The sequence below is a fragment of the Oryctolagus cuniculus genome, chromosome 7 (assembly GCF_051225735.1).
Source record: "Oryctolagus cuniculus isolate XC-2025 breed Fujian yellow rabbit chromosome 7, ASM5122573v1, whole genome shotgun sequence".
NCBI classification, from domain to species: Eukaryota; Metazoa; Chordata; class Mammalia; order Lagomorpha; family Leporidae; genus Oryctolagus; species Oryctolagus cuniculus.
In genome coordinates this window covers 3,513,222-3,526,433 of record NC_142873.1, presented here as the reverse complement: position 1 = coordinate 3,526,433, position 13,212 = coordinate 3,513,222, and the positions used below count along the sequence as shown (strand labels likewise).

The 13,212-nt window shown below is 40.0% G+C and overlaps 1 protein-coding gene across 3 annotated transcripts in view; it reads right to left on the bottom strand.

Annotated features, from left to right (window-relative positions):
- The window catches only part of KLHL20 (kelch like family member 20), a 73,643-nt gene that overhangs the window by 59,441 nt on the left and 990 nt on the right, over positions 1-13,212 (bottom strand). For all 3 annotated transcript variants that reach the window (XM_070077132.2, XM_070077133.2, XM_089299410.1), the window contains exon 2: positions 13,142-13,204. In XM_070077132.2, the coding sequence (XP_069933233.1) occupies positions 13,142-13,164 (23 nt within the window). In that variant the 5' untranslated portion in view covers positions 13,165-13,204. The remainder of the gene's footprint in view (positions 1-13,141; positions 13,205-13,212) is intronic.

Sequence of the window (13,212 nt, the reverse complement as noted above, 5' to 3'; positions counted from 1 at the left end):
TCATTCCTATCTTCTAGAAGATGATGTGTGAATGGGTAAAGGATTCTATCATATGTATAAATATCCCACCATCACTAAAACTCAGTGTATATCAGTAATCTATCTAAAACTTTGTCCTTATTCTATACCTTCCTTATGTGTCTACGGTAAACTTCCTCAGATCAATAAAGATAATTTCATTCTTTTGGTTACTCTTAACCCTTTGCCTCTCATATGCCTTCAAACCCATCCATCATCAAATCCTGTCATTCTACCTCCAAAGAGTTTTAAAAAATCCGACTATGATTGACCTTCAAAAAGTTAATGGCTGAGAAAATTATAAAATAAAAGGATAGATTTAAAAATTTTCTGGACCAAATCATTCAATTCCATCTTCTATGAACTTTTTGAAGTCCTTTCTTACTTCTCTACAGCTCCACTAGCACTGCCCTAATTTAGGTGATTCTGACTTTTTTCTCACCTACCTGGACTTCAGTATGGTCTCCTAAGAGATATTTTTGCTTTCACCTTTGCCAGTCTGTAATTCCCTTCTCTAAACCACCAAAGAGATCCTTTAGAAAAGGAAATGGGCTATGTTACTCATCTGCTCAAAACCTTTTAAATGCTCATAGTAAATTTTTTTTTTTTTTTTTTTTTGACGGGCAGAGTTAGACAGTGAGAGAGAGAAAGACAGAGAGAAAGGTCTTTCTTCCGTTGGTTCAACCCCAAATGGCTGCTACGGCCGATGCGCTGCGCTGATCCGAAGCCAGGAGCCAGGTGCTTCTCCTAGTCTCCCATGGGGTGCAGGGCCCAAGCACTTGGGCCATCCTCCACTGCCTTCCCGGGCCACAGCAGAGAGCTGGCCTGGAAGAGGAGCAACCGGAACAGAATCCGGAGCCCCGACCGGGACTAGAACCCAGGGTGCTGGCACCGCAGGGGAGGATTAGCCTAGTGAGCCGCTATGGCCAAAGGCTCATAGTAAATTAACAAAGCCTAACTAAGGTTTAGCAAGTCCTACATAACTCTTCCTGGCTGTTTCTTTGAACTCACCTACTAGTCCCCCTCTCATTTCTCCAGCCACAGACTTCCCGGCTGTTTCTGCAACATGCCAAGGCTTCTCTTGCCTCAGAGCTTTAGTCCTTCTCCGCAGAGGTTTTCCCTAAACATCTGCGGGGTGCACTCCTTCCTTCCTTTCAGATCTACGCTCAGTTGTCAACTTATCAGACCACCCTCTATGAAACAGTAACTCATTCCTACCACTGTATTCCCTTCATCTTGCTTAATTTTCCTTCATAAACATATCATCTCCTAACATAATACATTGGCTTTCTCCTCCAAGTACAATGTAACAAATGCTCCTTTGCCCACGGCCATGCCTGGATCCAGTATCTATAAAATAACCACAGCCAGGAAAAATATGTAAAATCTTAGGTCTGTCATTTGCTAGGTATAATCTTGGGAAAATTATCTAACTTCTCTGATCCTAAAGTTCATCATTTGTAATGTGCATTTAGATTTACTTCATAACTAATGACAATGTTGAGATCTACCTGAACGTAGGGCCTCTGACTCCAAAGTATTTAAAATGGAAGTGACCCTGGCAATCTGGTCCAGGTGGCTATTATCCTTAAATGGGAGAAAAAGCAAGCACACAGCTACCTGACTGGACAGTGCTGCTCTTTTAGGAGAATAATGAGAGGGAATAAGAATTGGGATCATAAACAGGCTGACTTTAAGGGGTGCTTCTTTTTAGGTATTCTGAATAATTGTATTTAATTCTAAACACTAAGCTACTGGGGCTGGTGCAGTGGCCTAGTGGGTAAAGCCATTGCCTGCAGTGCCAGCATCCCATATGGATGCTGGTTCAAGTCCCAGATGCTCCAGTTCTGGTCCAGCTCCTCACTAATGCACCTGGGAAAGCAGTGGAAAATGACCCAAGTGCTTGGGCCCCTGCACCCATGTGGGAGACCTGGAAGAAGCTTCTGGATCTTGGCTCCTGGCTTCAGTCTGGCCCAGCTCCAGCTGCTGTGGTAATTTGGGGAGTGAACCACTGGATCGAAGTGAACCACCAGACTGAAGATTTTTCTCTCTCTCTGCCTCTGCCTCTTTTTAACTCTGCCTTTCAAATAAACAAATCTTAAAAAAAAAAGTAAGCTATTTCTCCTGTGTGTCTTTGTGAACATCTTTTAAAAAATATTTATTTGAAAGGCAGAGCTACAAAGAGAGAGAGAGAGAGAGGGAGAGAGAGAGATCTTCCATCTGAGGGTTCAATCCCCAGATGGCCGCAATGGCTGGAACTGTGCCGATCCAAAGCCAGGAGCCAGGAGCTTCCTCCAGGTCTCCCACACGGGTGCAGGAGCCCAAGGACTTGGACCAGCTTCAACTACTTTCCCAGGCCATAGCAGAGAGCTGGATAGAAAGTGGAGCAGCTGGGTCTTGAACCAGTGCCCATATAGGACGCTGGCGATTCAGGCAAGCGCGTTAATCCATTGTGCCACAGCGCCAGCTCCCCTAGTAATGACTTAATGATATTACAAAGAAAAAGAAATTGAATTCATAAAAATTTTTATTAACTTAATGTGCTAGCCATCAAAGAAGGAGGTACCTTTCTCTGAAGGGAAGAGAGAACTTCCACTTTGATTACGGCCTTGTCTAAGTAAGGTCTGAGTTTGTGAACTCAAGAGGCTTCCACGGGATACACAGCAGACTCATAGAATGGCAGATGTCATAAACAGCACTCCGGCCTCAGAATCAGCCCTTAAGGCTTTCAGATCTGGCTAAAAAGCCCATGAGAATTTCTCAGGCATGGAAACCCAAGACAATGTGGCAAAAAATAAATAAATAAATAAATAAATTAAAATAAAATAAAAAATGACCTAAATGAAAGATCTCTGAGTGAGAGCCCAGCAGAAAGAACGGGCCATCAAAGAAGGAGGTACCTTTAGAACTTCCACTTTGACTATGGCCTTGTCTAAATAAGATCAGAGTCTGTGAACTCAAGAGGCTTCCATAGCCTTGGCAGCTCATGACAAGAGCCTCGGGTGATTACTGATGTCTTAAATAAGAATGTCAATTGTTAAATCAACAACGGGAGTCACTGTACACTAGCTCCCCATGTAGGATCTCTGTCCTTAATGTGTTGTCTATGCAAATTAATGGTAAAAAAAAAAAAAAACGGTAAAACTAGTATTCAAACAGTACTTTATACTTTGTGTGTCTGTGTGGGTGCAATCTGTTGAAATCTTTACTTAGTATATACTAAGTTGATCTTCTGTATATAAAGATAATTAAAAATGAATCTTAATGAAGAATGTTATGGGAGAGGGAGTAGGAGATGGGATGGTTTGCAGGTGGGAGGGGGGCTATAGGGGAGGAACCACTATAACCCAAAAGTTATACTTTTGAAATTTATATTTATTAAATAAAAGTTTTCTAAAAAAAATACTTACATGTCCCCTAAAGTAGACTGTTTGAAGGAAAGCCAATGTGAAATTCTGCTATAGCATTTTGGTACAACTTATTTGAGGCTTTTGAATGTACTTTACCATATTTATAAATTTGAATTTTTAAAAAATAATAAAAAAAGAAAAATAACTTAATATGCTAGGCTAATCTATATATATCTTAGGAATGAAAGAGTTAAGTGAAAGGATTGTTTGGAGCCTATCCACAGTTAACAAACTAGAATATCAAATAGAGCGTTTATGTTCTACTATAAAGTGACTATCACTTTTGGGAAAGAATCAGTCTTTCTAAAATCAAAGAATATAAAATCTGCTAACAATAACGTTAACAGTTCTTTTTAGTATTTATGAATATTCTAGTAATGGTATATTTTCCAGCAACTATTTCAGTCTTTAACATAATTTTGACTTTGTTCCTCTAATCAATCGCGTGCTTTAGGGAAAACTGACCACATCCTCAGCTTTAAGGATATGTCCTCCATTATCTGATGGCACACCCTTATCTGAGCTGATCTCCAAACTGAAACAACAGATTTACAGTTCCTAACTCAGGGAACATTTGTTTTGTTGGGTGTTAACTGGGAAAAAGTAGCAAAGACAGATCCCTAAGAAGGGATTGATACTGCAGGATCTACAATGGAGAGAAAGAGAGCATTTTGGTCCAAGACGGTGTTATGAGTCCACTGCATCAATGATCCCTGGAGTCTACTTTATCTCTGGCCTTGTTGTCTTGGAAATAAAAAATTTTCATATTGTTTAAGGCTGTCAGCATCAGGACTTTGATACCAATCTAAAACATTCTGATACTGTAATTAAAAAGTGAAGCAGTAGTTAGCTTCCTATTCTAAATTTACTAGCCAACTTAATAAAGAAATGTACCCTTGCTTAGATTGATTTGCTATGTCTGTACAGAAGTTCTCTCTCCATTATTTTTAGATTTCAAATACAGTATTGAGAGATTAGAGTAATGGGATGAATTTGTGGCTTTTCTTTCAAATGAAGTACAAATGTGAGGAGACTAGCTACTGTTTCTTCACTGACTGACTGCCAACTTTTATTATTAAATGGAGTACTATTTCCTGGGTTTTGTTTTGAAATTGAATTTGAATATCTTTAGGAACGCACATACTCCTAGTTTGCCAAAGTCATTACGATGCTATGTGTTACATGAAGCTATGACACAAAATTGTATGAACTACCTAAAGATACATGAGGATTTTTTTTGAAAACTTTTCTTCAGACACATCAGGATTGTAACAAAGAGTAGTAAACTGATTAGTATAATAAAATAACAGCAATTTGGAAGGGAGAGAGTTTTAGGGGGAGAAAGGGAGAATTATAAGGGAAAGAGAGATTAAACCTCGTGGCTGACTGGGCTGTAAGGAGAATGATAGCTAGTAAATGGCTAAAGAACTTAAAATCTCCTTAATTATCCCCAAAGTTTTAGTTAAACCTTAAGGTATTAAACAGCTTTGCCATCAGGGTGGCTGGTGGGGGAAGGAAGATATACACATTTTCAATGACTGTGGTCAGTGAAAGAGAAGAAAGAGGCAATAAGTATTGACTATTTCAAGAAAAAGGGCTGGAGGCCGGCGCCGCGGCTCACTAGGCTAATCCTCCGCCTAGCGGCGCCGGCACACTGGGTTCTAGTCCCGGTTGGGGCGCCGGATTCTGTCCCTGTTGCCCCTCTTCCAGGCCAGCTCTCTGCTGTGGCCAGGGAGTGCAGTGGAGGATGGCCCAGGTGCTTGGGCCCTACACCCCATGGGAGACCAGGAAAAGCACCTGGCTCCTGGCTCCTGCCATCGGATCAGCGCGGTGCGCCGGCTGCAGCACGCTGGCCGCGGCGGCCATTGGAGGGTGAACCAACGGCAAAGGAAGACCTTTCTCTCTGTCTCTCTCTCTCACTGTCCATTCTGCCTGTCAAAAAATAAAAAAAAAAAAAAAAAAAAAAGGGCTGGTTGTAAAGAGTCAGATGGTACTCTATTGGCTTAAAGAAGGGAAATATTGGAAAATGGAGCATATTCTGATGCAAAGAACCAAAAGGAAGGAGAAGCTTAAAAATACAAGGAGGATGGGCCCTGCACCCCACGGGAGACCAGGAGAAGCACCTGGCTCCTGGCTCCTGCCATCGGATCAGCGCGGGGCGCTGGCCGCAGCGCGCCGGCTGCGGCGGCCATTGGAGGGTGAACCAACGGCAAAGGAAGACCTTTCTCTCTGTCTCTCTCTCTCACTGTCCACTCTGCCTGTCAAAAAAAAATAAAAAAAAAAAAATACAAGGAGGAGACAATAAATGACAGAGCGAGATCCTCAAAGAGGAGGAGTACACAAGACCAAAATAAGGAAGGATTAGGTCTCAGACAAAAGGAAGACCTTATGGAAGGAGATCGAAGAGACAGAGTGGGAAGGGAGATAATGTAGAAAGAGAGACACTTATTTCTGGGGTACACAAGTATAAGAAAGTAGGAAAAATTCATACATGATGGCTTCTTTTTTTTCTGTGAAGTCAAGAAGTAGGGGAGCAGGTCTTCTGTTAGTGTAGAGTGGTAATTGGATCATGAGAAGAACGAGTACGATGTGAAGTAGTTGGTGCGGGAAATGAGTAAGCACTGGGACTCACACAGATATTGTGGGATAACACTGTTGGCTAAAATGTTATTAGAGACAATAAATACATAGCAGCATGAATTCCCTGTGCTTGGTTTTATCCATTAGTGCTCAATAGCCCAGATCAGAGACTATAAATGCTTGGATTAACCCAGGGTTGGGAAATGCCACAGACAAACTAAGTTGAGTGACAAGTAGAAAATGGTTTCAGAATTTGAGGTAGTGCACTGGGTGAAAGCAGAAAGGGCAAAGGCATGTTGATTTTCACTAGGTCAAAGAACAGAAGTAGTGGGCATTTAAGAGGTGATGATCTAAGAACAAGTTTTAGAATTTATGATTTCAGAGATTTTCCTGAGTGACAGAGTAGAAATGAGTGAAGGTGAAAGTCACAGCAGTTTAGAAAGACAAGAAAATGTCAAGTAGGTAAATGGATGAGTCATTCCCATGAATATTCATATCTCCTAAAATGACAGGAAAATAATAAATTGCACATGCAGGAAGCATAAGCCAAGGAACAGATCAAGTGTCTTAAATATTACTCGTGTCACCACAGGAATGTTATGATTCTTGATACCACCCTAAGTAAACAGCACTTCTATCTACCCAGTATGAGTCAATTTCAAATTTCAGAGTTATCAAGTCACACATTCCCCATATATACTACTCTAAAGTAGTCTCAGTTTAGAAGAGAATAATTTTCTGTAAGTGAAAATCAAGCACAAAAAGTTTAAAAAACATATTCTTTGACTCTAAGCCATTTATAACCAAGTTTTATATCTTAGTCCAAAGATCTATAACATCTTTTCTTAGTCGAATTCTACTCTGTATCTAAATGAACATTTGTCCTTTAATATTTCAAAAATTGTTTTAATTTGGAAATTAACAGCCTGCCTTAAAGAAAACACTGAGTTGAGCTGACCCTTGCTTATAGAAATAAACATACTGAATAGAGTGGGGCAGACATATGAGCACACAAATCCTCCAAGCAGACACAACATCTCAAAGCATAAGTTCTGCTTGCTAGAGGAGTACCCACTAACCACTCTATTCCATACCTGACTCCGTATAGGAGAGCCAGGCTGTTAATCCCTTTATGTGAAGACAGATTACGAATACTTTAGCCCCAAGACATTTCATAGCTGCTTAATGGATAAAATTAATGTGAGCATTATCGCTTCTTGGCCTTTTGGCTAAGATCAAGTGTAATGTAAGCACTAAGCACCTTGGCCCAAAGATCAAGGCAAGATGAAGAAGGAAGAGTAAACAGCCATGCAAGCAGGCTTGTCTCTTTGTTAGGAAATCAAAAGCCTTCCTAGAAGACTCCTCGATAACTTCTGCTGACATCTCATTGGCAGCATCTCCCAGTGCAAAGAAGACTAAGAAACAAAGCACAACGTTACAACACTGAATTTTCTCCTGTCTATGCTAACGGGAGGGAGGAAAGAAAAGGTGTTGATTCAGGTAACACACAGTGGATGCCACACTAGGGAACAGTCCAACCAAGCTGGTGTAACTTCTACTACTTTTAAGGATATATTTTTGATGACTGGAGTTAATAGAAAGCTCTAAAGATATGAGGTCTAAATGGATTTTTTTTTTTGTCTTTTGAAATTGAACTCAACGAGTAGCTCGATTTTCACTGTAAGTAAAAGATTATCAATAAAATTTCTAGATATATATAAATAAAATCAAGATCAAAGCACCTAAAGCTTCTTGCCTATTTCAGAATTTTTACCAGGTGTTCCTCTTAAGCCCCTCCTTGAACATCCTTGGTGCTCCCTAGGGTTCCTCCTGGGCATTCTTCCTTTCCTGTTCTACCCTCATTCATGCCTACAGCTTGAAAAACACTGTATATTTATGTTTCAGTTTTTAAATTTCCAGACCAAATCTCTATTTTGCCCCAGAATCTTATTATAATTACATGCGAGATCTTTCCATATGGCTGTTTTCTAGACAAAATAATCTTTTTATAAAATACTGTGTGATTTTCTTGGGAAAATGTTTATTTATAGTTGAGAGTGAGAATGAAAGAGACAGTGAGGGAGAGAGTGAAAGTGAGAGAGAGACACAGACACACACACACACACACACACACACACACACAGAGGTTTCTTTGATTTGTTGGTTCATCCCCCAGATGCCCACAATATCCTAGACTGGGCCAAGCTGAAGCCAGGAACATGAAACTTCGTATGGGTCTCCCACATGGGTAGCAAGGGAGACCATGAGTCATCATCTGCTGCCTCCCGGGTGCACATTAGCAGGAAGCTAGATCATGAACAAAGTAGCAGGAACCAGCACTCTGATATGGGCTGTGCACTTCATAAGCAGTGTCACCTACTGTACCACAAGCCTGCCCAGAAAATACTCCTAATGTGTGTGAAATGGAATCTATTGTTGGCTTACTGTACTGTTCATCTTTCTGTATTTTTTAAAATTTATCTATTTGAAAGGCAGGGTTACACACAGAGATAGAGGGAGAGTCTCTAGAGAAAGAGATCTTCCATCCTTTGGTTCACTCCAAATGGCCACAACCGATAGGCCTGGGCCAGGCCAAAGCCAGGAGCCCAGAGCTTCCCCTAGGTCTCCCATGTGAGTACAGGGACTCCAGGGGTCATCCTCCTCTGCCCTCCAAGGCACATTAGCAGGGAGCTGGGTCAGAAGTGGAGCAGCCTGGACAGCAACTGGCACCTAAATGGAATGCTGGCATTGGCAGATGGTGGCCTTACCAGCTATGCCACAGTCAACCCCTCTTCCTGTATTTTTAATCTCATCCTGGTAGCATCCAGTTTCCCAAGCTGAAATCTCTAAAGTGACTTATATTGTTAATTTTTCATCATTCTAAGTTCAGTTCACCAAATTATTTAAGTTTTACCACTAAATAATTTATTCTCTTTTCTTAATCTTCACTGACATACATCTACTTCAGATCCTCATCATCTTTCTAAACTATTACAAGTCCTTTAAATTCATTTTTTGCCATCATTTCTTCCCTCTTTCCAGGCTATTCCCTAGGTGCTTATGATTCAGCCCAAAGGACAGCGTGATCTAGCAATGTCCCCTGACTCTTAAACAACCTAAATACGAAGACAAAACTCTTCCCCATGGCCCAGTCTCATTTTTCATGATCCCCCCCCCCCCCCCCCCGATTCTCTTTCTTCTCCCCAGTAACCTATACTACCTAAGAACTCACCACTCAAACATGTCAGACATTTCTGGATCTTGGCTGTTCACTCTGTTTATGGCATCTTTCGCTATCTCCCTTCTTTAGAAAAGTAAATTCTTAGCCTTTCTGTAGATCCAACTTAAATAGCACAATCTCTGTGATACTCTCCTTATCTCCACAGAGCAGAAATTCCCTCATCTCAGCTTATCTCTCTATTAAAATGCTGTTTCCATTGTATTATGATGTGTGTTTCTATCATTTCATATGCAGGCATAGAACAGATACTATATAAATGTTTGGTGAGTGAACAAACCAATTTCCAATGAAATCAGGCTTGGCTTCTTGTTTCTATGTTTAAGAAAAGGCGGAAGAATTATATTACAGAATGTCTCAGTATTCCTAAATGAAATTAATAATGAAAAATTTTATTTTGGGAAACAGGCACATAGTTGGTGAGATTGTAAATTGGTACAGCTTCTAAGGAGGGAGATTTGTCAATATCTACCAAAATTTAAAAATGGACATACTCTTTGGGCAATTCTACATCTAAAAATTTATCCTACAATTACATGTATGGGTAAAAAACTACACTAGTTGTAACAGCACAACATTTCTTTTTTAAAAAACTTTTATTTAATAAATATAAATTTCAAAAGTATAACTTTTGGGTTATAGTGGGCCCCCCCATAACCACCCTCCCACCTGCAAACCATCCCATCTCCTACTCCCTCTCCCATAACATTCTTCATTAAGATTCATTTTTAATTATCTTTATATACAGAAGATCAACAGTATATACTAAGTAAAGATTTCAACAGATTGCACCCACACAGACACACAAAGTATAAAGTACTGTTTGAATACTAGTTTTACTGTTAATTTGCATAGTACAACACATTAAGGACAGAGATCCTACAAGGGTAGTAAGTGCACAGAGACTCCTGTTGTTGATTTAACAATTGACACTCTTATTTAAGATGTCAGTAATCACCCGAGGCTCTTATCATGAGCTGCCAAGGCTATGGAAGCCTCTTGAATTCACAAACTCTGATCTTATTTAGACAGGGCCATAGTCAAAGTGGAAGTTCTCTCCTCCCTTCAGCGAAAGGTACCTCCTTCTTTGATGGCCTGTTTTTCTATTGGGATCTCACTCACAGAGATCTTTCATTTAGGTTGTTTTGTTTTTGTTTTTGTTTTTGCCACATTGTCTTGGCTTTCCATGCCTGAGACATTCTCATGGGCTTTTTTAGCTAGATCTGAATGCCTTAAGGGCTGATTCCGAGGCCAGAGTGAACAGTACAACATTTCAAATAAATGTTTCTCAAAAGGGATGGGTTACCTACAGTATGTACAGAAAATGGAATAGTATAAAACTATTAAAAATAAGCTGAATCTATATGTATTTGTCACAATTTACGAAGTAATTTGTGAAGTGAATAAAGGCACAAAGAATATGCCTGATATGCTAACATTAATGTTTTTTAAATGGGAAGATAGCCTGTATATGCTTGTGTGTGCATTACAATTTCTGGGAAAGAAACTGCTTACAGTGTTTGCCTTTGGAGAGAACTTGGAGCTGGCATCGGCACTGGGTGACTGACTTTTCATCCAATATCCTATTGTATCTTTACATTTTACATCATGTACACATAAATAGTTAAGTAAATAAATGAAACTGTCCTAACAAAAATGCCAATTGACTTCATGAAACTTTATAATCAAGATTTAGAATTTCTCTAACAATAGTTTTCAATCTTTTCTTGCTCTTAGGTTTTTTTTTTTCTTGAGAGGAAAAGTAGAAACTTCATCATTCAAATACTTATTCAGTAATCATTAGGTGCTAGGGAGGCAAACATATGAAGACACATAAACTCAAAGAGTTAGTAATCTAGAAGTGAGAGTGAACATGTATTCAAATAATCTTAATATAAAGGGTTACTTTGCACTCAAAGCTTCTTTACCAGTAGCTAAGTATAAAGCCAACATGATGGAGACTGCCCTCTGGGTTGTAGCAGACATGAAAGTCCAACAAGGGATGGTTAGGAAGATGGGACTTAATGTAAGTAGTAGAGAAAAGTAAGATCAGAGAGCAATGGATAGACTAGGCTCTGGCCAAGTGATGGTGACACAGAAAGAGCTGTAACTTAACAATTAATGGCACTAGAATTATCCAACATGATTTTGAATAACTGACAGTATTATGTAATAAAACAAGCAAAGAAAGGACATGAGCGATTAAGTGAATACTTGATACAGATATTACTGATAAATCCAAAACATTCCCACGCTCTTTCATTTAAAACAATAGGCTATAGTTTTAGCAATTACATAAGATATGATATTTATGGCAGTTGAGGGTGAGGTCAATCAGTGGCTTTTGCAATCATGTTACAAACTGAAGTGATAAAGCATTTGTATACATGTTGTTAATTTTTTTCATGTTCTTTCTGGTCAAATATTACTCCTCCAATAGGCAAGTACCATACAAATACCACAACTGGTCAGCTCTATAGCATCTTTCTATCTGAAGATATGAAAGCACCAGCAAGCATTCATTAATGCCCAATATTCTAATCAGATACACTACAGAATTAAATGGGGGATACAAGCAAGGTGAACAGTTCAAGGTCAATTGGTAAATCAACAGATTTGGGACAAGATGTACATTCTGCTTCTTTTGAATTATAAATGACATCCCCTCCATGAAATGTTTCTTCTCTTAAAATAGTTGTTTATCTTTGACGTTGAATAACAAATGATGAAACAGAGTTCAAGAAATATAAAATGAGTCTAAAAAATGAAGAAACAGAACTGGGCTGATTCTGTTTCAGTAGAATCTGGTCTCATTTGTTGAAACAGACGGAGAAGAAGCATTACTGCATTCTGGAGTTGGTAGGGCCTATAATTGTCTATATTTTCCCACATACTGTTCTGCTTTCTACAAACTTATATCCAAATACTTTTTTTTTTTAGTCTTTAAACAATCTTTCTTGCAAAGCAGCTATTTTAATTAACAGAGCAAATGTACTATTGAACATCAATGAAATAACCAAAGCCATCATTAGGCATGTAGCACACCATATTATAAATAACTGTTATTTGTATATGGCAACAGAACCCTCTACATTCTACAGGGAACTGATTATAGTAAACCCCTGTGGGGAGCAATCCGGACTAGACTAAGTTACTCGAATTAAGACTTATTCTATGCATCTGCTCTCCCACAATATGGCGCTGGGAGAGAAGTAAACAGCTTCCGCACAGCTGCCTCCAGTTCAACCAATTAACTGTAGGACTTGCTCCTGATTGGAGAGCAGCGTACTCGGCGTGTGGGCAGCCGAGTTGGGATTGGCAGAGAAGGACTATAAAGGAGGAGAGAAACGGCATGCACCGGGAACATCTATGGGGAACATCTGAGGGAACCCGTGCAGCCCCCAGAGAGCCGGCCGGCGGTGTGCCGCTCCCCTGCGGAAGTGGGGAATGTGGCCAGGGGGAACTGCCCTTCCACGGAGGTGGAAGGGATAGTAGCCAACCCGGGAAGAACCAGCAGCAAACCCGGGGAGGGCCGAGCAGACGAAAGAACAGCGCAGGGTCCTGTGTTGCTCCTCCACGAAGAGGGGGAGCGACAAACCCCTATAGTATCATAGCACATTTAATGGTTATCACAAAAAATCACCACGCAAAGAGGAAAATTTAAGAACCACATAAAACCCACCACACCCTTTAGAAATTTGACTTCTATATTTTACTCTTTCAAAAAGCTATTGATTTCTGATAATGCTTTTGATTCTTTTTAGAACAAGAATGAGTTCCAAGCGGAGTTTAGTGAGACTCGCAAACCTTCTTGAAAACTGTTGCATGGAACCTTGAGTTATCAGGTGCCGAAATTCAATCAGTGAAACCCAAGATTCCATTTGTAAACGCCTACCTGCGCATTGGCTTTCCTTCCATGCACCATGAAAAGCACCCTTCGGCACGCTCCACAGCCAACCTTAAGCA